This window comes from Schistosoma mansoni (genome assembly GCF_000237925.1).
Source record: "Schistosoma mansoni, WGS project CABG00000000 data, chromosome 2 unplaced supercontig 0171, strain Puerto Rico, whole genome shotgun sequence".
In the NCBI taxonomy this organism is placed as follows: Eukaryota; Metazoa; Platyhelminthes; class Trematoda; order Strigeidida; family Schistosomatidae; genus Schistosoma; species Schistosoma mansoni.
In genome coordinates this window covers 215,183-237,427 of record NW_017386001.1, presented here as the reverse complement: position 1 = coordinate 237,427, position 22,245 = coordinate 215,183, and the positions used below count along the sequence as shown (strand labels likewise).

Below are 22,245 nucleotides of genomic sequence, written 5' to 3'. Positions count from 1 at the left end.
ATTTAAACCTTCACAATTAAACTATTTAATTCAAAGAACTTAACAGTACCAAAATATATCACTCTGAGCTACGAATTTTCACTTTCACTTTAGGATTTAAGCTTTTGATAATAATAGAACCTAGATTTTTTAAGAATATCTAAATATTACATCAGAAAAAAACGCTTAGGTAACTAAAGAAGAACGACGAAATTGATCCAAAATACAAAATATTTATTGATTTCTAACTTTTTTTTATTTGGTTAACTATTCTCAATTGAAACACCACTGATGTAGGAGGAGGGGTCCGTGTAACTAGTTTATAAGCAGGCTCAATTTTGAGTAAAATTTTATGCCTATATATTTTATTCCAGAAAATACGATATCATAACAAGAATTCTTGTGATAACTCATTGAAGCAACTTGGTGTTGTCTTTTAAAAAAAAAGGTAAACTCTATTCGTCTGAAAATAGGCTTAGTTACTGATTTGTTTACAGGCTCGGCGAGACTACAATTTATGGACGACCTTTGAACGAATCTTAAGTGATCTTGAGAAATGTTGGCCAATCAGTAAACAGTCAGCATAGAGTAAAATATATCATACGAAACCAAATCATTAAAGTGGATACACTTCTTTAATATGGTCCAAAAACATGTCAATGTTAGAAAAAGGTTCCAAAATCGTAATGCATAATGTAGAGAAACTCATCCATATGGCTCCATAATAATTGGTCTCTGGAGCCATGATAAGGTCATAAAAACCCTCTCAGCCTCGACCACATAGCTTCATTATTGTTTGTGTGTACTCCGGTTGTGTAAGTTTATCATTTTTATTATGAATATGTCCCTACAATACTCATACCTCTGAACAGCCGAAGGTTCAGTAACATCTGCGATTATTGCAGCCAATGTTACTGATGCTTTTATTATACAGTTGGCGGTAATTATTAAAATATGCCTTATTTTTAATCTGGATCGAGCAATAATGGTTCTTATTCTAGCAAACGTCTTCGTTTAACATATTTTACATCGAAGGACAACATCACGGTAGTCTGCACAAGCTCTACAAGTCATTTAATACTCGTAATTACAAATACAGCAACTTCTTAGTAGTTTCATTTGTTGTGGCCGCTTAATTGTCAAGTCTTCTCTAAAATTCTCTTTGAACCGATCGTACATGAGTATCAGGTACTGAAATAGGCGCCGTGACTTTGAAACCCCTCAAACACTTCTGATTGGCTCGTCCATAAATTATAGTCTCGCCACAGGCTCTAATAACATGTTCTGCACATATGATATAAATCATAGTACTGAAAATTAACAATGTTAATTTTATTTTTAATCATTAATCTAAAACTAGAATATGGTAAAAAGATGGTTTATGGAAAAACAAAACCTCTTAGTGAACTACTTAAATCATTGAAATTCAAACCGTGCTTTCTTGGATATCAAATCTGTTATTAGTTTTGTACTGTACTATTCAATTACAATTCACTCGGTTTTTATATTTTATTTAGTATAGAAATAGTCATACCAAAATACATTGAAAAGAAGTTTGTTATTTTGGCTTCAGACAAATGAACCGCTAGTATAACTTATGAATACAATAAAAAATATAATATTCCGCTTTAGTCTCTTGTCATTTAAAATCCAATGAATGTATATGAATGTGTAATGGCTGAACTATCCACATACAGTACTTGAGTACCTATTATTACATACTAGTTTTTACAGTCTTTTTTTTACTCCTACTATTCAACCTCCTTTTATTCTTTAAGTGTCCAAGCGACAATCTAATCATTAACTATTGTTTCTCGCCTTCTTTCGTCTGGTTTTGTTTTCATTTCCTTCGTTACCATTTTTTTTTTACTATTCCAATTATCATTTGTTTGTTTTTCACTTCCTTCTAATTCTATTCACATCATTTTCGGTAAAAAAAAATCATTCAACTAATCATGAATATTTTCGTTTGATGTTTTTTTCTATTAAAGTTGTCTGAGAGGAATTCCTTTATTGTGTGTGTGTGTGAGTGTGTTATATTCAAGTACTATTCATGACATTTCTCATTTGACTTGGTATTCAAAGAGATGTTCCCAGTTATTACATAAAAAATTGGAAAGTAAAAAGTTCTTCTCAGTTAAAAAATTATTGAATGATTAACATGATGGTTTTTTTTTTATTAAACTATAAACAGAGTAGGAGTTGAAAAGCAGAACATACCTGTGGTAAAAATATATTCATTGTAATAGTTACCAACAAGGTTTTGAGAATATCCTCAACAATTTTATAATGATTCTTTAGATTGGTTATGAGATTTTTTTGGTCAAAATTCCATCTAATATGATGGTCACCAACAAACATTTGAGGAGACAATAATTTATGAACGAACCAATAAAATGAACGACACCAAGTCTTGAATTTTGGAGCGAAATTCATTTATCGTATTTCGGCATCATAGTTGATGTTGGTTCATGATCTAAACCCTAATTTCTAACCCTAGCTTCTAATTCTTCATTCTAATACTAGTTCCTTACACTAACTTATCATCTTTTAACCATTGAAAGTAGGTGGGTCTTCTCAATATCACTTCAGCGTCACTCAAAGTTCGTCCATAAATTATGGTCTCAACCAAAGATTTCATAAAAAAAATATAATGTCCTATAATAGTATAAATATATTTAGGTGTTATGAGAACTATTCACGACCTCAAAAGAATGTAGCGAGAACTGATCTGTACTAGGATCAGTCTATACCGTAAACTTTTAAAATTCAATATTCTCTTCAAAGCTCTGTAATTTCTAAGCAGAGATGGATGGTGGCTAACAGTGGAATCCAGGATGCGCGTTTCGTCCCATTTGGGACTTATCGGCTGGATGTACCTGCATCTCAGAGTAGATGTTCACTCTGGGACTCGAACCCAGTATCGTTCACCTCAAACGCCATCGCGTTATCCACTTAGCTACTGAGTCCTGATAGCCACTTGCTTGTGAAATGGGGTGAAGTGTAAGTTCACTTAGTATTGTTTACTAAGTGGAAAACACGATGGCGTTTGAAGCGAGTAGTACTGGGTTCGAGTCCCAGAGTGAACATCAACTCTCAGATGCAGATACATCCAGCTGACGAGTTAAAAATAGGACGAAACGCGCGTCTTGGATTCCACTGCTAGCCACTATCCATCATTGCTTACAAAATTAGTAATGTTTGATTATCTTTTTATTTTCTCTTATAAATAAATCCATACACATATTCATCTTAAACTACTGTAGTTTTTCCATTAATTAGTTTTTAACTAAACTTATAAATAAATAGTGATTAATATCACTTTGGTTATTGTTCAGTCCATTTTATTTTTAAATTGGAACACAAAATTCAACCCGCCATAAACAAATATCCATCTAGTAATGGAAGAAGAAAGATTTATATGTGCATAATTTATTATTTAGGCAACTAATTAACTAATTGGTTAACTAGTAATTTATATGATAGTTTTATATTAAGATATATATTCTTTTAATAACTGACTTCCTCTTGTTACTTCTTTCTCTCCACTTTCTCAATGTTAACTGATGTGAACAGCGAAACAAGAAGCCTTAACAAACTACGGAAGCTATCTTTGGGGACGTTATCTCATTTATTTCAAAGCTTGTATAACAGTAACATTTACTTTTGTCCCTAGTCTATTCTACAGATCATGAGCTTTCGTTTGATGTATGATTCACTGCCATAGCGTTTTCTGTTTCAAAGCTATTGTCATTTAGACATGACCTTTTGTACTCTATTTTCTAATCTAATCCCCCAGTTTCGAACATAATTGTATTTTCCTAATTATTGTACGTTGTGGTCAGGTTAGTCATCTCTTTATTCATGATCTTTTTACACTAATCTGGAATTCGGGTACCAGGTTGGATTTTGGAATAAAGCGAGTAGTGTCCCAGTTGTCTGGTCTTCTCCCTCTGACGTGCTTGTCAGCCAATCAGGGGTAGAATAGTTTTCGTCTCTCTACCCCCACTTCGAACTCACGCATACTAGCCTCAAGGTTAAGCCAGTCGGCCTATCTCGTCAAGGTCTTAATCTACATTAGACAAGTTATCCTCGGCATGAAAGTAGGTAGACAGATCAAGGACGTAACATCAACTAATTTGTTTACTCCGTTACACATCTTTTTTATATGTTTGAATATAAATACGATATCTTATTAACTTAATTACATATCACTCAATTACATGTGGATTATATGAGCAATGTCTTAAAGAAGGCTAATATCAGTTAACGAAGCATTTAAATTTGAGCATAAAATTGTTGTTACACTGTATTATGAGATTTTTCTATAGTGTATAGTTTATGAATGTTTTCAACTGTTTTCTCTGAAAGTAATGTTATGCATCTGTAAACTGCATAGTCTGATAAGACTTTGCTTCTGATGTGATAAACTGAGCAGTTTTCTAGAGAAGTATGGGATTTTATCACAAGAATGGTTGATCAGATGAGTTGACTTTAACATCCATTGGTCATTTTTCGATTTGTAATGAGGTAGTTATTGAATAAGAAATTTCTGAGATTTGACTTGTGAGTATCCATTAGAGATATTGAGCAATTGGCTGATGTTCTATAGGAAAGAAACAACATCGTTAGTTAACGGCGTTGTGAAAATAGATATAAAGTTGGTGGTTTTCCGTTTTACTTTTCTTATTGCAGATACTTGTTACAATGTGGTGAGACATGAAAATTCGTTCTGGTAGAAATACGAATATCAAGTAACTTGGACACTATAAATCTATAGTCTGTATACTCTTGTCTCAGAGTAATTAAACTTTACTATTCCTACAGAACTAGATAATATGTTTATAATAAATCACAAAGACTATCTTCATCACTCATTCTGACTCGCATGTTCATTTATGAGAGAAATAATCAGAACTTAAATAACTACGTTTCTCCAATTAACTCTAAAAACAATTCGAAATCATACATAACTCAAACCTGTGATTTGACTGACGATATAACAATTATCACATATTCCAGTTGAGTAGAATAAGTAATAGTTCTGAATCTATATAATGATATAGAATTTCATAGATTTGTTGTAATGTACTCCATAGGTTATGAGTGGAGCAACATTTGAAGACAATAAAAGACAGTATCAGAATTACAAGTCAAGTATACAATAGTGTTCAAACCAATTATTATTTCATTCAAACACTACACTGGAAGACAACTTGACTGAACATTGTTTAGGTAGAAACTTGAGTATTATAGATTCACCAAGTTTTTTCACTTTACGGAAATTCTAGAATAACTACTATCTTGAGGTCACTGAGTATTATTTCACTGATATCCAATGTAACAGCCTATACAAATACTATTCTTTAGCCGAAAAACTAAGTTGATCATAATCAGCATGATATTTTATAGCATAACCAGGGACTGAATCTTAACCATAGTATCAAACATAAATATGCATACAAACTTAATTTCTATTGATTAGCGAAGATCCTTAATATAAATGGATTCTGAAGAAATCTTGATGGAATCTAACTAAAATTAAATTAAACGATCCTTATAAATATTGGAACTTCATTATTTGTACCCTAGATTATAAGCTCAGTGGTCTAGAAGTTAAGCGTTCGCGTGTGAAACCGAAGGTCCTAAGTTCGAGTCCCTTTGTTGCAGGACCGTGGATGCTCAATTCTGAGTTCTATACTACGAAGAAACGGCCGTCCAGTGCTATCACGTTTTCAATGGTGGTCTAGCTTTGATTGACTCGTGAATCCAACTCTTAAAATACTACTATCTTCACAAATTCCCATACTGATTTTAAAATATCATAAATCGAATGATTTATTAATACAAAATGTTTTCACATTATTTGTACTGGTCTATGAAATAGAATTGTGAACTAAAATCATAGAAATTCCATTTACTTTTTCAGAATTTGGTGCATAAAATTGTCACTTCCCTCAAAATACTCCTCACTCTTAACAATTCACTTATCTGATATCAATTTCTGTTGTTAAATATATCCCCAGAAGTCTTTGTGCGTGTTGCCTTAATTCACAAGCATTATAAGCAAAATGGACGAAATGCGCGTCCTGGATTCCACTGCTAGTCACTATCCATCTTTGCTTATAATAAGGCAGGTTTCAAGAGTAGTGAGAACGAGGAAGAACAAACGAAGATAAGCACACAGTTGACACCTAACAGAGACATCAGTTACAGCAAGCCGGCCACGAAAATGGTCTAACGTAATTCAAACTACTGATTAATGATAAGTAGTGTAATGCGCAACATAGGTGGAGAGAAAAGGAAGAATAGCATAGAGGCGAATAAAGTTAATGTTTAATGACTAAAACTCTGTTGTTTCTAGTAATGTACCAAGCTCACGAGGGCCATTCTAGTTTCCAAAAAGACCAATTTATTCATTCTTCTCGAGATACATCCACTTATTAACCTTGACTGCTTTCATATGAGCGTATGTATTGCATACTCGATTCATTACGTGTCTGTAGCTTTTGTTTGACTATAGGTATTGAGTCTCGCTTTATCAAAATGAGACAACTTACCCAACTTCGGTTTACGTTTTCGCTTCTCATTCTGAATGTTTGTCTAAATAAAAGAGTGCTTAAAATGAATTCACCCAACGCAACCCGTATTTGGCTTCCTATTACCACCGTCACACAAATGCGGTTAGCCTAGGTAACACATGGAGTTAGTTGAAAGATTTATGCTCATAGCACCTTCACACAATCAAACTGGAGTCATATATCAGGCCGAAAAAATTATAATTTTATCAATTCCCTGTAATTAACAGTCAGTTGTCATTGGCAGAACAACTAATCCACGATAGACTTTCATTCCTAAATAACTTTTCGGAAAATTTCATACACAAAGTCCCGATTATTTTTGTTAGGAGTAAGAGAAGTATTCTGAGTAGAATGACATGAATCCATTTTAGTCTGTTAGGTCCTCATAAGCTAATAAAAAACTGTTATGTTTTCAAGTAAATTCCGAAAACAACGAAACAATCCAATGAAAAGACATTTCGACCATTCTATTCCCAGAACCGCACAATCGTATATACATACAACAACGAATGGGACAAAGCAATAGAAATAAAACAAATGTAAAAAACTGTAGTTCGTGTTTAGGCATGGATACCGAGGGCCCTGAGTTCGATTCCCTATGGTGAGATCCTGGATCCCCACTGTTAAGGAGTCATATACTGGGACGACGCAGTTTTCTGGTACATCCTCGTCTTCAATGGCAGTTTAGCTGGAATCAGTTCGTGATTTAAACTATGAAAATTCCATAAAGGCCTACATCGATAATAATTAATTACTCCATTATCCTTTCAACCAGAAATAAATCACTTTTATTACGCTTACCACGAAGTCAAGCTATACACTGACAAATTATTCATGGAAGTCATTTACTATATATGGAATCGTGTACTTAGTGCTTTTATTATGAGAGCTAATAGATACTACCTGCCTTTCCAATCCAAATTAGTGCAGTTGCAGCACGGTCCGAACCTGTAGCATGTAGATCGTGTTGTTAATCTTTCTAATACCAGGTCATACCTTGATTTTACAAAGCGTCTCTGCATCAGAGATAAAGAATTTCGATGACCGATTCTTCGTTGACTACACACTAGTTTAGAAACTGACAACTCTATTCTTGAATTATTTCCGTCCCCTAATTTTGACAATCACTCTTCATTTGTTTACGCTAATCACAATCTTCGAAACCATAATGAATCTGTGTACCGACTAACTAGGACAATGGTAATAAACGGAATCCGTAAAGATTTCCAGAAGCACGATACAAATCAATGGTGATGAAAGTAGACAATCAGTTGTAATGAGCTGAAGTTCATCGAAAAACATGAGTTAAAGAGTTCTAAACTAAGTCTTTTGCCAATTAATCGAGAGACCGGTAACGAAACTAGTTTATTTTGACGGAGAAGTCGTTGAAATCCAAAACACTAGTAAGCTATACGATAATCTTGAAGTTCATCAAGTTTCCTAACGGAAGTGTATTTCTAACCGAACGTTATGAAGACAAACTAACGACAGTTGCTATTTTGTATGTGGATGACCTTCAAACAATAAGAATAATGATAAAGCACGCTGCTATCTGAACGCTCATTCAAACACAAAACCATTTTGACAAATCTTTTTCGGTCAAAATAGTCACACACTTTGGAATAATATCACTAAGTAAAACCTTCAAGAAGATTGTAAAGCATCGTACATAATTGATTGATCTTATTCACATAAATACAGTGGTTTCATGCAAAAAGCAGTTTAAGTAATGGTGAAGAGTTTCTGAAGCGGATGAAAAATAAAGCCTTAGTAAGATCTAGAAATAAGGGAATCTAGGTGGTAATCATCAAGGAGAAAGTAAAGATAATGCACATGTTGAAAATATTGAAGCCGTTGATCCTAGCTTTGTTCTTTAAAATCAGTGTAATATTCGATTGTTTACAATATATAATTAAAGATGTGTTTTACAGTGGTTTATTTGTTCCGGTTGCACCACTTAATGAACTAATTATTTTGTATTGTAATACCATTGTCTTGATCGACTCCACATACTGAGACGGTAGCCAATATACAAAATAACGAGACTTTGGAGTGGGACCCAACTGAAAAGCCATTATATGATATTCAGGATGACCTTTAATAGGTTGACTGACTACATCGTGGATAGTGGCTAAAGGGAATTTGTGAGTTACATCCTTTGTAGCTAACCATAATTCACCACTATCTGGCTTAATCCTTAACCTCAATGGTTGCCCACGTTTGTCACAAAGGCCAAGTAAACATTCATTAGGATCTAAAATCTCTTCTATATTTAATATTCCGACCATAGCATTCTCCGGCTTTCCGTAGCGTTCTAAAACTTGTTTATGTTCGGTCTGGTCAGACCAGTCCATCGTAACTTCCGATCGACAATCATCCGAAATTTCTTCATTAGTATGATTATTTGCTTCGGATAACCGAACTTGCTCTGCTTCAGAAGGTTTTGTACCGACCAGCATCAACTTAACATCCTTACCGGGTAATGACAACTCTCCAAGCGTCGTATTGTCCGACAATATTCCGCGAAATATTAGTTTTTGCATATCCACAGGAACGTGTGTTAAAGGTTCTAAGGACCGTTTAACTTCAGCAATAGTTGTGGATGATTGGAAAACCAGATGATGCTTCACGCGATTATGTAAAACAGTTAAAGAAATGGGTAACTCTTGAGGTATAATATTATTTGTTTCAGGAAGCTTATCTTCTGAAATTAAAGACGATTCTCCAACATGAGCATTTATTTCCTTCATGAGCTAAAACGATAGTAAGACGGAAATAAAAGTGTAAATAAATAGGCAAATATAAACCACGCAGAATCTGGCGTAGATATGTGTCGGTTATAGGAATAAAACTGATGGGTAGAATCACCAATATGGAATTAAAATCCATCTGATACATTAGTTCTATACTCTTGAATATATATAAAAACCACATGTATACGAAAATCTTATGACAAAAACGACAGAAAGAACTGCTTACTTACGAGATCTGCATGAAAATTCCAGTCAATCTTTATGTTTGTCAAGTTTTAGTGAGGGTTTGTAATTTTCCGTTGTTAATATTTAAGACTGCAGTTGACTAGTCTCTAATGCCATATGTGTATTTTTAGCGGATTGCCGTGAGTCAGTCACAACGTAGAACTTCGTACGTACATACATCAGTTCAAGTTACAATACCACATTATCACAGACATCCAGCTGTCGATTCAAATCCTATGGTGGTAGAAGTAGTAAGAGTATAAACAGTAATCCAAAAGATTAGGGTTTCAGGATGTTATTCAAACAGTATAATCCAGTGAAATAAATTTGGAAAGAGGAAAAAGATAGAGATACGAGGAATTCAGAAGATTAGAATTTGATAGAACACAAAGAGTGGATGCACATTCGCCATTGCAAACGATTTTGAGCCATGTCATTCAAGGTCTCTAACCATCGATTGCTATCATCTCGCGAATCCCAACCAGGTAGTCTACACCTACCAACATGGCTCAGTCCACTTGTCAGTGACTTCATGGACTTGTGCCATGTTTTGATCTGGCTGCCCCTGGTGGAAGTTCAACCCCTCTAAATTTACATGAGGAAAGTGTTGTTTCTAAAAGCACGTCTACGATAAAGTTAAACAAGAATGGAGAGAGCGGACAGCCCTGACGAACACCACTTGAGGTAATCAATTCTGATGATAGTTCACCATAAGCTCCTAATACCGGTTTCCTTAACAAGTCTGAACAGTTGTCTGCTGTTACCTATTCCCACTGCCCTTTCCATCTCTCTTGCTTTCGATACCAACCACTGTTTGCGATGATTACGTAGGCTTTTTATTAGCCTGAGCTTAAGTTGACTTCTCTCTTCGTTATGTCCAGAGCCAGATGGGATGAGTTTTCGAGCATCTATCAGTGTGATAGATGCTTCTAAGATCCAGTGTTTCTCCCTAACCTTATGGTTTACCTTACTAGCAGATATCACTGGTGTTTACACAGCTTTTCGGATATCATTCCACGCTGCCTCGGGGTGGGCACAACTTACAAGGCTGTCTAACTGTTTTTCTAGTTGTTCTTGACATATATTCTTAGTTTGGCTATCATTAAGTGAGACCCTAAGAGGCTTCCTTGCAGAGTCTTTCCTTCGTCCAGTAAGACGTAGACAAATAGGCGCTCGCACTAGAGCATACTCTGAATCTAAGCATGTGCTCCAGAATGAGCGAGTCTTCTATTGAGCCCCCTGAGTCGTTTGCCCTAGCGGTGCGAAGTGATAAAGGGACATGAGAAGGATTAGTTGTGGAGATAAGAGAGTTATTAGGTGTAGGAAGGATTTGAATGTGACCAACTTGGTCTCGTGTGTTGTTACGGGTATGAGGGCTGATATCACTTTCCGGCTGCCCAAACCGTCAAAGGGTATTTCTTGAGAGACCTGAGAAGAGATTTGGATTAATGTTGGTCTTAACGACCTGAGAGCGTGGCCGCGGAGCCCGAGGGACAACTGTTTGAGGTCGGTCACGCACGGCCTTTTTGTGGGAGTTTTTCGACGTGTTAGCTCCGTTCTTTAAAGGGCCTTACCGGAAGAGACGGAAATCCGTGAGGTAAGGTGTGACGCTTTTAGGGTTGACCTTTTCTAACCCCTTCCTTCCTTGTGAGAAGACAGCATAGCTGCAGATGCTGGTTGTCCGAAGGAAACACCTTACTGCTGTCACAGCTCTCTACAGTCAGCAGTACGAATTCGCCCTAAAACCTTGGAATTTATCAACTGGATGTAATTGCGTTTCACTGTTAATGTTTACGCTGATATTTTGACTTAGTATCTTTCGTTTTAAGAACAAAAGCGTTATCCACCAAGTTACTGAGCACAGATGACCACTATCTTATTCAAGGAATATGAAAGTACTACCAAGGGTTTACAATTTCTTACTGCTGATAATTAGGGTGTGCATATGACAATAGTGACTGATCAATTGAAGTCCTGAATAGAAACAGTTGGAAATTACAAAACTTTACTAATATTTCGCTTAACTTGGCTCTCTTATCAACTGTACAGAGGTGTGACGGCATTAAGGTGTTTCCTTCAGGCAACCAGCATAACAGAGAGGCTGCCTTCCCACAGGGAAGGGTGGGATTAGAAAAGGTCGACCCTAAAAATGCACACCTCGCCTTATCCCACGGATATCCGTCACCGCCCCCAAATGCCCTGGTACGGCCGAGAGTGGGGAGAGTCCGTTCTACCTCTCGAAATGCTCTCACATGGCCACGCGTATATAGCCTCTGCCAGGGAAGTCCTACTCACTGCCCTTTCGTGGCGGGGGTGTTGTTTACGTAACTGAGAGGACGAAAAGCGAATGCCCAGTGCTTTAACCGGGTTGGTGGACAAGGAAAGTTCACCTAGGGGAGTTGGAAAACCCTCATTACAAACCAATGGTGCACATGAGCTCCAGTATCCTGAAGGAATAGATGGCGTATTAATCAATCGTTGGTCACCGGCTACTATGGGGCTGCATCTCCTTACGATGCTCCACTGCCTTGTGGATCAGACCTTTAGGTCAAAGGCTCCGGGTGTGGCTCCCTAAGAAAACCACCTGCTTCGGTTTGGGCACCCGTGCAGTATCACAGCTCCCACACAAATCAAATGAGATTCGTGTTGCGCATATATATCTGGTGCCCCTTTGTACCAATATTTATGTGTTTAAATAATAATAATAAAATAAGATATCCGTATCCGGCGGTAAGGTCCCAACAAGTGTGTGAGCGACCTTAAGCAGTTGTCACTTGGTCACTGCGGTCACGCTCCCAGGTCATTAAAACCACTTCCGACCCAATTTCCTTTTCAGGTACCTCTAGAAGAACCCTTCCACGGTGTGGGCAACTGGCAAGTGATAACTGCCCTGATACCTCTAACAGCACTCAAAATCACAGTTTATGTAGTTGGTATCGACTGTCCATTTGCTACCTAGACCAAAATAGTTGAAGTGAGCCCGAAATTTGAAGCCCATAATGCTTTAATTGCTGAACTAGCGTTCCAAAGCTGCTACTTATATCACTTCCCATGAAGGTTTCAAAATGATATAGCAAAATCTAATCAATCGAAAATTCACTATGATAACTGATACCCTGTATATTCCAAGTTTACATAACAGGTATGGACAAAGGTCTATTGGCGAACCTACAGATCATTCCATAGAAGTCCTACTTATTCCTTTCAGGCGCCACATGTTTTTTCAAGCGGATTGCTGATCATAAAAGAGCTACTAGGAGTTATAAAACTCTGAGTTTGAATCAACAGGGTATATGGAACCTGCATTTAAGATCTCAGTCAAGTGTGAAGTATCGTTTGTTTGTTCCCGGATCATTTATCTAAAGAGCATGTAATGCCAGCATTCGATTTTTTCGGCATTGATATGATGATGCGCCAGACCCAACACAGAAAGCTGTCTAGGTACGGCTAGACTAGAGAATTTCTTAAGGTATATCGATTTGCTTCCCCAGAGTAAGGGTACGACGATTAGCTAAAGGTTACAAGAACAAAAATGTGCACGACCTATGCAAAAGTTTTTCCAGTGAAAACAGAAGCTGTAGCTTTATTTTATTTTATTTAAACACATATATATTGATACAAAAGGGCACCAGATACATATGCGCCACACAAAATAATGAAAGTAGGAAGAGAAAGGGTGAAAAGATAAGGCGGACTAAAATGTACAACCAGAAAACTCTTTCAGTTAAGAAAGTTAGAACCGCTCTTTATGAAGAAAGTAAAAGAAGGTTGCAGCAGGCTCGCCACTGGCTTCTATTCTGAGCCATATCCGATAACGTCTCTAGCCACTGTGTTGCACCATCTCTCGGACCCCAGCCAGGGAGTCGTGAAGGACCACCAGAAGCTAGCCATTCGCAGCTCTCTTTCATGCCACGACACCATGTCATACACTGACCTCCTCTCCGCTTTTTCCAACCAGTCCCAGGGTCGGCAAATAATGCACGACGTGGAAGTCTCTGGGACGACATTCGTAAAACATGTCCAAGCCACCGAAGTCGATGTTTCAAGATGGTGACACCAATTGAATTATCGTCTCTGCGCCCGAACACACGATGCCGAACCTCTGCATTACTAACATGGTGTTGCCACTGGATGTCAGCAATCCTTCGGAGACAACGATGATCGAACACAGAGAGTCGTCTAACATCCTCAACTCGGAGAGGCCAGGTTTCACAAGCATAGAGCAAAACTGCTCTCACCGACGCGTTGTAGATCCGACCTTTTACAGCCAGAAGCTGTAGCTGATGAGCGCTAGAGGCTATTTCAGATCATTTTGAGCTGAATTAAATGAAAAATTATGTTTTTTAACGTCATGAGACGTTCAGTTCATATGATCTGCCTCTGACACCTTTTGAAGAATGAATACGATATTTTGGGTAGGTAGCTGATCGCGTTCTTGAAATGATTTGGTCACAATTCAGTTTTCCATCACTCTACAATGAAGGCACAATGGTGCTCATCTTCAATAACACCCTACATAGAGTATGGAACTACCATTGATGGATACACCTGATAGCAGTTTATTTTGAAATATTGGCTTTTATATTACTGCGAAGATTGCAAGACACGTGGGTGGCTTACTTGAGGATAAGAAATAGGTTTGGGGGGCGCTCTTCGATGCATTTGTTGAGTCTTTATCTTACCCTAGACTCTAAACATCGTAATGGGTACCGAATACCGACAGTGTCTTTATATAAGGACTATTGTCGATTAATTTAATATAAGTGTACTTTAGAAACCTATTGAGTTTTTCTAGTAAGCTCATGAAAGTCATGTGAACTGTTTAGAAAAAGGAATGGAATTAGGGTAAGCAGCCACTTTTTTTCACTACTATGAACTCACAGTAGTGTTAGGCAATATCGCACAACTTTACTCTTTATGGTGTTTCCGATCGACTACCTGAGAATCTCTTTGAAGTACGCGGAGATAGTTGCAGAGACCTGCTACTTCGAGTACGCGAAGAATACCTTAGTGAGTGATGAGAGATATGGTACACGAATCATACACAATCAGTTAGTGACCAGCTTAGATAAGTATGGTAAATGATTGTAAACTCTATAATGTAAAGCACTTTGAAAAAGAATCGGGTATTTCGTCATACTAACGAAGTAATACTTGAGTTCCCATTTTGTGTGGGCGGGATAGTAATACTATTCTAATATACTAGACTAAAGTAGATGAGTGGATTTTCAACCAGTGATTCGATGGTGAAAGTGGATGGGTTTAAAATTTCGTAATGAAGATGAGACGACTTTGTGATACGTTAATAGAAGAGAGGATTTCAAGTGATTATTATAGGTCAAACGACTACCAAGTACAAGTGTGACTTACTTTTACAAGATTTTGTCTTTAAAAAATGACTATATGAATAAGCACAACTGCAAAAACACAATGTCCATGATCATTCGAAATGTATTTACAATGACTAACAAGATTGTCAACAAGTGATAATGAATTGTTCGTCAATATACTGGGACTTGGTGCATTTGAATGAGTCTTTTCCTACAGATTTGTTGGGATAAGGATTTTGATTTCAGCAAAAGCGAGTGTCCATACTAGTCACTGTCGATAATTTACCTAGTACTCTTTCCATTGTTCAAGAGCAAACTCGAGTGGATCATGTCACTCAAACCTAGGGATAACATGCTGATGTCTCAACCATCTGTTTTTTTAACGATAACCGACTAGAGGTTTATTATGCATTAATTCTGAGTTATTGGTCTCAGGGAAATATGATACTTAACATTGTAAACTAATAAATGGGAAAGCGAATTTGGAACAACTTGAAAATTTATTAAACAAAGACAAGCACTGATTGCACTTAGATAACGCTTTCAGCTTTTTAGATTACCTGTTCCACAAGAGACCTTACAACTTTAAGTACCTAATGTGGCACTAAGATAAGCTAAGACATTGGTAGGCACTTGTTTTGGACTATGAGTATCTTACAAATACAGTGTATTTTTGAGAATTTCTTAATAGGAACCCATAATGGATCCCATATGAACGGTTCGCTAAAACCCAGAGGTCAAAGGAGAAAATCCGACCAACGCAGTACCTTAAATACGACTTGAGACAAAGCCTAGAATCGTACTATGTATCGAGATTGAATGGGCCAGAAGGTCTGTGGTGAGGTGAAAGGTCTGAAAGTTACTTCACGATGCCGTGACGGGGGAGTAGGGAGTGTCGGCAGTAATAAAGGTAAGATTTATATTTCACCAGGAAATATTCATTTCAATTGTTAATTCGGTCTCTACTAAACTACATCTATCATTTGACTAACATTATGTAACACCCTGACTAAAATTAGTCATACGTATTATATTAAATGCTGGAGTTCCGCTCGACAATTGAAGTTCAGCACAGAACTAATCATATGTAAATAAGAGACATAGTGAACATCCTAAGGCAACAATATTAAGGCCTAGAATATTCATTTTCACAGTAATTTAACGATAGTTTTCTAATGATTAATAAGAGCCGACCAACCTAATTGAGCGCTGGAAAAACTTACTTAGGCCGCGTCATATATTGACAACAAAAAACGAAATAAAACAATTTGTGCGTTAAACCTTTTGTGTAAGTTTTTAACCAAAATCATCTGTAAAAGCCATCGTTAGCATAACATTCACTCAATGTTCCCTGAAGTTACTTGACAATAGTGACCTTGACGGATGTACCTAATGAGTAACGAGAGGCTATTATGGTTACCGAGCTGCGAATTTTTCTTATTTCAAATTTCCCTGAGTTCGAATTCGAAAGACTTGTTCTGAGGAATATAGTTGAAACTAATCTGAAGCGGTTTTGTCTTGAGAATTATAACTGTGATTTAATCGTAAACGTGATATCTTTTAGATGTTAACCATGAATTGTTCAGCTTTTTGATCCTCATAATGATGATTGTTATCCTGAGCTTAAGCCGAGCACTACATTTATTCTTGGAAAAGTGACAGAATGGAACCGGTCTCCACATCAACCTATTCTACTGGTAAACAGTGAAAAATACTTTCTCAAAAAATCAGTTCCTAACAGGCGAAAAGCTGTGGAACAGAAAAATTATCGATTCACTTGAAAGGGAACACTATGTAACAATCCAAGAAGTCCTCGAAAATTCAGACAAACCAGCAAGTGACAGATTACAGAGATCATACCAGTTCGACCCAGTACACCAAATTTATCGTCTAAATGTGGTAAGATTAATTGAGTTGAATGACATGACTTAAGTAATTATAAAGTAACCGGCTTTTTGTCCAACATAGGATTTATATTATTATGTCCTTGACGTACAATTTTAGAGCTATAATGTTGAATTTCAACTTTGTTTACCGATTCTTTAGTTGACATGCTATCATTTAACAACATTTTGGTACTAGCTAGTTTACGGTTTTTGATTTCTGGTTGAAAGCAAAGACTTCAAGTCTGGTAATTCAAAAAGGAAGTAGATAAGATTTGTGTCCCAGTATCGTGCCAAATTTTTTTTATATATTTATGTTGCTTCTGGTATCGTAATAATTAGCATTTTGAGTTTTCATTAACATGAGTCGCGTGAAGTGATTACCATATTACAACATGCCTTTACAAATTTTGGGGGTACTGATAGTTACTCTAAGATTCAGGATCACACAGACAACCATCCAAGGCTGAAACATTATTTTCGATCTCTGGTGATCTTTGGTAAGGATAAAATGTTTACAGTTGGTAGATCCCACATTAGTGACTAGTTTTTTTATTATTCCAACCCATCGGTGCTGAATGGATACTATACATCACGCTACAGTAGGTTTACTAGTCAAGGTGATTTAACATCGCTTGTACTACTATGAGTTGTTTAATTGATAAATGCAGTCAGGAGGAATTCAATGAGAAATCTATGAATTTCGGTTAATGACTGTTTGAAGATTAGGTTGCCTTACTCTTTGTCGATATTCCGACTGAGAGTAGTCTACTAAGTATTTAGTCGAACAGTTTTTGAAGGCCTGTGACGTTCAGTGATTGTTACCAGTGTTTCATTCTAATCCGTGTTTTTGTGCATCCTAGTACATGTCAAAACGTGTAACCTCATAACTTGAAAAGAAAGTGGTCATCATCAAAGGATTTTGAACCCTGTGATTATATTATCGTTCTATCGTATTGTTCTTACGAACACACATGAAATGTTTTTCTACTTGGTTTCTTCAGGCAAGACAGTGAGTGATTAGGCCCAAAAACTGTTAGCGTTTTGTTGTATACTTGGACTCGGATCACTCAGTCACTACTACTTATCGACATTTTGTATTATCATCTTTAATCTGAGGATAATCATATTGTCTTACCTTCGAAATCGAGACTGAATGACTTTTGTGTTTTTTAGACTGAGATTACATGACGCTGAGTATCAGGACTATGGTTGCCCTAGACAAATATCGCCTTATGAACGTACATTTGCCTACTGCTCGGTTTCAAATGACCAACAAGCTGTGACTACTTACTCATATTACAACAACCCGTACCTGGATATAATGCTGGGATTCCACATTCTTCTCTAGCATACTTATCGCAATGTGATTGATATTTAAGTTTTAAATGGAGCCAAACATATCATGTTAAAAACGACTAAGGTTTAGATGTGAAGAATCTCAAGGAGAGTTTTGTTTTGAAATTGCTGGTAATGACAAAACATGCTACTTTTGCTACTATCATAAAATAGCAAAGTAGACTGATTCACGACACATCAGCAACATGACTGAAAGTTTAGCTATGCATACTAATGTTAGTAGTTACTGAAATATGTTGATGGAAGATAAACACTAAACGTTCTTTGCCAGTAAATGGCTTCAGGAAACGGCGAACCATTCAAAATGTGTCAGGAGAATCATCAACACCTCAAATATGAAACAAACTGAAAAAAACTATTAAATTCAGAAATACCTACGCTGTAAATGGATTTGAACGGACAGATAGCATATTATTAGTGGGTGAAGACTTTCGATCGTAAGTAAAACCATTTCCCTTATCTGCAGAATATTAAGTGATTTTCTGAGGCTAATGATCGCTAACATACACTTCAAGGTAAACGAACTGGGTAGCTTTTTGAAGCTCAAAGGACAATCGCTCTTATAGGGATGGCGGACGATGCAAACTAGTCACCTCTACCCATTATTACGTGTATCCTGTAAGCAGGACTCCATGAAATGATCGTTGCGTGCAGAATGATAGTTTCGACTTTGATATTCATACAAATGGTGGACTATTTACCTGTATTAACATCTTTCATCCAACTTAACAGAAGTCAATATGGCATTTCACGACTCTTAACTGCACGAACAAAAGTATTTTCAGTGGTTTTTACGAGATAAGCTTTGAGGTCAGAAAGGCAACAAAGCAGTGCTTCAAATGTAAATGCATCCGGATACAAAAACAGTTGTATTTATGTATCGAATGATACAACAAGTGGTCGATATGCGCCGGTTGTATGTTTATAGTAGAGTAACGGATGTAACAGCAAAGGTTACAAGTAGAAGTTTGCCCTCACAAAAATGGCACATTCACTGACAAATTATATAATCAGTTAAGATTTCTTTGAAAAAGTGTAACCATATAAATTTGGTCCAGTCTCGCTGAAAATAAATATACAATGCAAATGATACAGGTTCGTGTGTTACCACCTGTCACATATCTCTGTATATGATGAAGTAGCTTACAATCTAAACACATTACCCTGAAGTATTTCCTTTGGTTTACTGCATGTGGAAGCTGTGAGAACTGTCGATATACAGAGGTGAAAGTCATGATCTATTTTGGACATAAAAAATAAGCCAACTACAAGTTCTTAACTCCAAGACCCACTTTCGCTAGTGGAGTAAGTTAACAGACCACTACAAAGAAACAGAAACCAACTACCGATGAAATATGCAACAAAATACTAGCTGATACTCAAAGCTGTTGGGCTCGCTACAAGATAGAGCTTGAAGGACAACGGACATATATGTGTTGCTTTTGTTGAAGACTGAAAAGTCAGCTTGAAAGTTAAGAAGTTTGCTATCAGGAACGAAATAGTGTCGAGATAGATTAGAGCTTAAGTGTGAAGCTACACTCACCTACTGTTCAGCTAGCATGACAATGTGCACACCAAAAACGTACTCTGCATGAGTGATTCACTGCTCGTCGACATACCTGGCTGGCTTGATGGTCTTTATCCACAGCTAATCCGTCAGGCTATATACATAAATAATGACGTAGTGTTTGAGGGTATTATATGATTAGCAAGTCCTCTCATCCAGTGAACTATAAAATGATTTTGTAAACCAAAATAAAAGGGAACCAATAATGTCATTTACGACATTTAAATTAATCGAACATTGAAAATCGAGAGTGGTTCAACGTCTTTAATGAGTAGGCTAAAGATAATAGTAAGTTAACATCATCTCATCATTCAGGATATTTACTAGTGCTTCAGGTCTTGGACTCTAAAAGTATCCTGAATTCCAGTGGATCACAGTTGAGAGCAATCATCTGAACATTAATAATGTTACCTTACACAAGCGATCGTATATTTTATCAAGAAAAGCCACCACTATATGCTTGCACATGTAATTACATACATACATACATACATACATACATACATACATACATACATACATACATACATACATAAAACGATGGTACCCACGGCTGAACTTTGCCTTATTTACTAGGATGAGGCGGCCAGTTATCGGTACTAAGTTTAATGAAATGAATGACTTATAAGCCTATGAAACATGAATTTAAAAAAGGAAAGGTCAAATAGTTAGGCAAAATGAGATATTACAGGTAAATTTTTGAGAGACCAAACTGAAAGTCAGACCTTAGAAAACGAACAAAAATATTTCGCTGCAGTATATAAGTGTACAACGACGTACATCAGCTCAACAAAAAGTTCTGGAGAATCAATCAAAAAACCAAAAAGACTTGTTTGTTACCTTCATGATATCTATCATCAGCTCCATATCTATCCAAAAATCACAGTGATGTTAACTTTTTTCGTCGCGTGTGCTAATTCAGTAATCTCTCAAGATTATGTTGAAGACTTTCAGACCCCTAAACATTTACCAAAATCTTCAAATCATCAGATACTTCAAAAATGGCTAAATTCACTAAATCCAGCAAAATTATGCTGTCATGGTTTACCTGATGGCATCATGCGTATTATTTCCATTTTAGTTGATTCAATTTTCCGTAAGAGCCACAACTTATTGTCCTGGTATTATTTATTAATATTAAAGAGTTCGGAAGAAGCTAAAATCCAGTCACTGATTTTGTTTCACGGAGCCCTGCCATCAATCATAACTAAATTAAAGATAATTTATCACTCACTAGCTAGTAGAGATCCTAGAAGAGAAATTAATAGTATGAAACCAATAAACAAGTACATGAAAAGTCAAACAATCTCAATTTAACATCACTCATACGACTTCACGGGGAACTATTTTACAAATTAAAAGTTATAGTCTTCAACATATTGAAAATGATTACTGTTTCGTTATTTGAAAAGTTAGTTCTGAAGTATTTTCTTTGTTGAATGTCAAAAAATGACATGTTATTCAGAATGCTTACAAGGATGATGAAGCAGAAAGATGTTTTGAAATAATACAGAAAGGTGTTAATTTATGCATTGAAAAAGGCATATTTACTTTGGATGAAATGGAACCATACCTGGAATCAGGTTAGTTATATAAGTTGACACAAATAAAGTAAGTTTTTTAAAGTTTCAAAATTGAATTACCTTTTAAATGATAAGAGAAATTATCGCAGATCGATAGTCGTTCATAATGTTCTTAGTAGCACTTATTCTAAATCATTTATAGTATGATTGTACTTGGTGTTCGAATTACTAGTTTTCTTAACAATAAGGTTTTCCAGTCTATTCGTTTGTAAGCATTTCATACAATCAGCATTTAAACTGTTCAAATTAACAATATATTCTGCTAACGTTTACAAGCTATCTATAAGGAAATAAATCGTGTTTCCAAAAATATGAAAGAAATTTTGCTGTGATATTTAACTTATCTAAACTGCTTTATGTAGTGGCGAATAAACAGAATAGTACGAGGATTTTCTTAAGTACATGTCATTAACTCTTAGCCGGACCAATTAAATTAATTTCTTCTATCTATGATGAAGTTAATTTATCACATCTGGATTCATTTGTTACATACAACTGAGAAATTCATTTATCCAACTGATAAGTTCCTGATAACCCCCTCAAAAATCAAATCCCTACGCTTCAGCATAACATTAATAGTTAATGGATTTTTTTGCTGAGTTTGTTGATTTCCGGAAAATTACTGACTTGAGATTTTTCTAATAAGCTATATGGATTACTTCAGAAGCTAATCAAAAGAACACTAGGTAGATACATGTGGTTGTTTCGTCTTAATCCTTGATAAATTTAAATCGTAAGAACTTTATCTATTAGTTCACATGGTTAGAATAAGGTGGTTACTATTTTTTAGCTTAAACAAACCCATTGACACTTAAAAGGTAGAAAACATGAATTGAAAACCAACATGGAAAAAATAGATGCGTTACAAATAATAAGTTAAAAATAAAAAATATGAGTCCTTGGAAGATTCGAAAAATGTGGGTCAATGAACTTAGGGAATTAGGAAAAGCCTTGAGATGTAATGAGGCAACAGTTAAAGGATTAG

The 22,245-nt window shown here is 36.1% G+C and overlaps 2 protein-coding genes and 1 non-coding gene across 3 annotated transcripts; 2 read left to right on the top strand and 1 right to left on the bottom strand.

The window, feature by feature from the left end:
• Positions 1-3,001: 3,001 nt before the first annotated feature.
• Smp_tRNA_00909_Gln_TTG.1.1 lies at positions 3,002-3,068 on the top strand. The gene has a single exon. It is a non-coding gene (tRNA).
• A 5,156-nt stretch (positions 3,069-8,224) lies between these two features.
• Positions 8,225-9,317, bottom strand: Smp_002380 (hypothetical protein). The gene has a single exon (XM_018791535.1). It carries the CDS (start codon positions 9,308-9,310, stop codon positions 8,486-8,488), a length of 825 nt encoding a protein of 274 aa, XP_018645308.1. The 5' UTR covers positions 9,311-9,317; the 3' UTR covers positions 8,225-8,485.
• A 3,891-nt stretch (positions 9,318-13,208) lies between these two features.
• Positions 13,209-13,763, top strand: Smp_002390 (hypothetical protein). Its single transcript, XM_018791534.1, has one exon. It carries the CDS (start codon positions 13,287-13,289, stop codon positions 13,590-13,592), a length of 306 nt encoding a protein of 101 aa, XP_018645307.1. The 5' UTR covers positions 13,209-13,286; the 3' UTR covers positions 13,593-13,763.
• Positions 13,764-22,245: the final 8,482 nt, after the last annotated feature.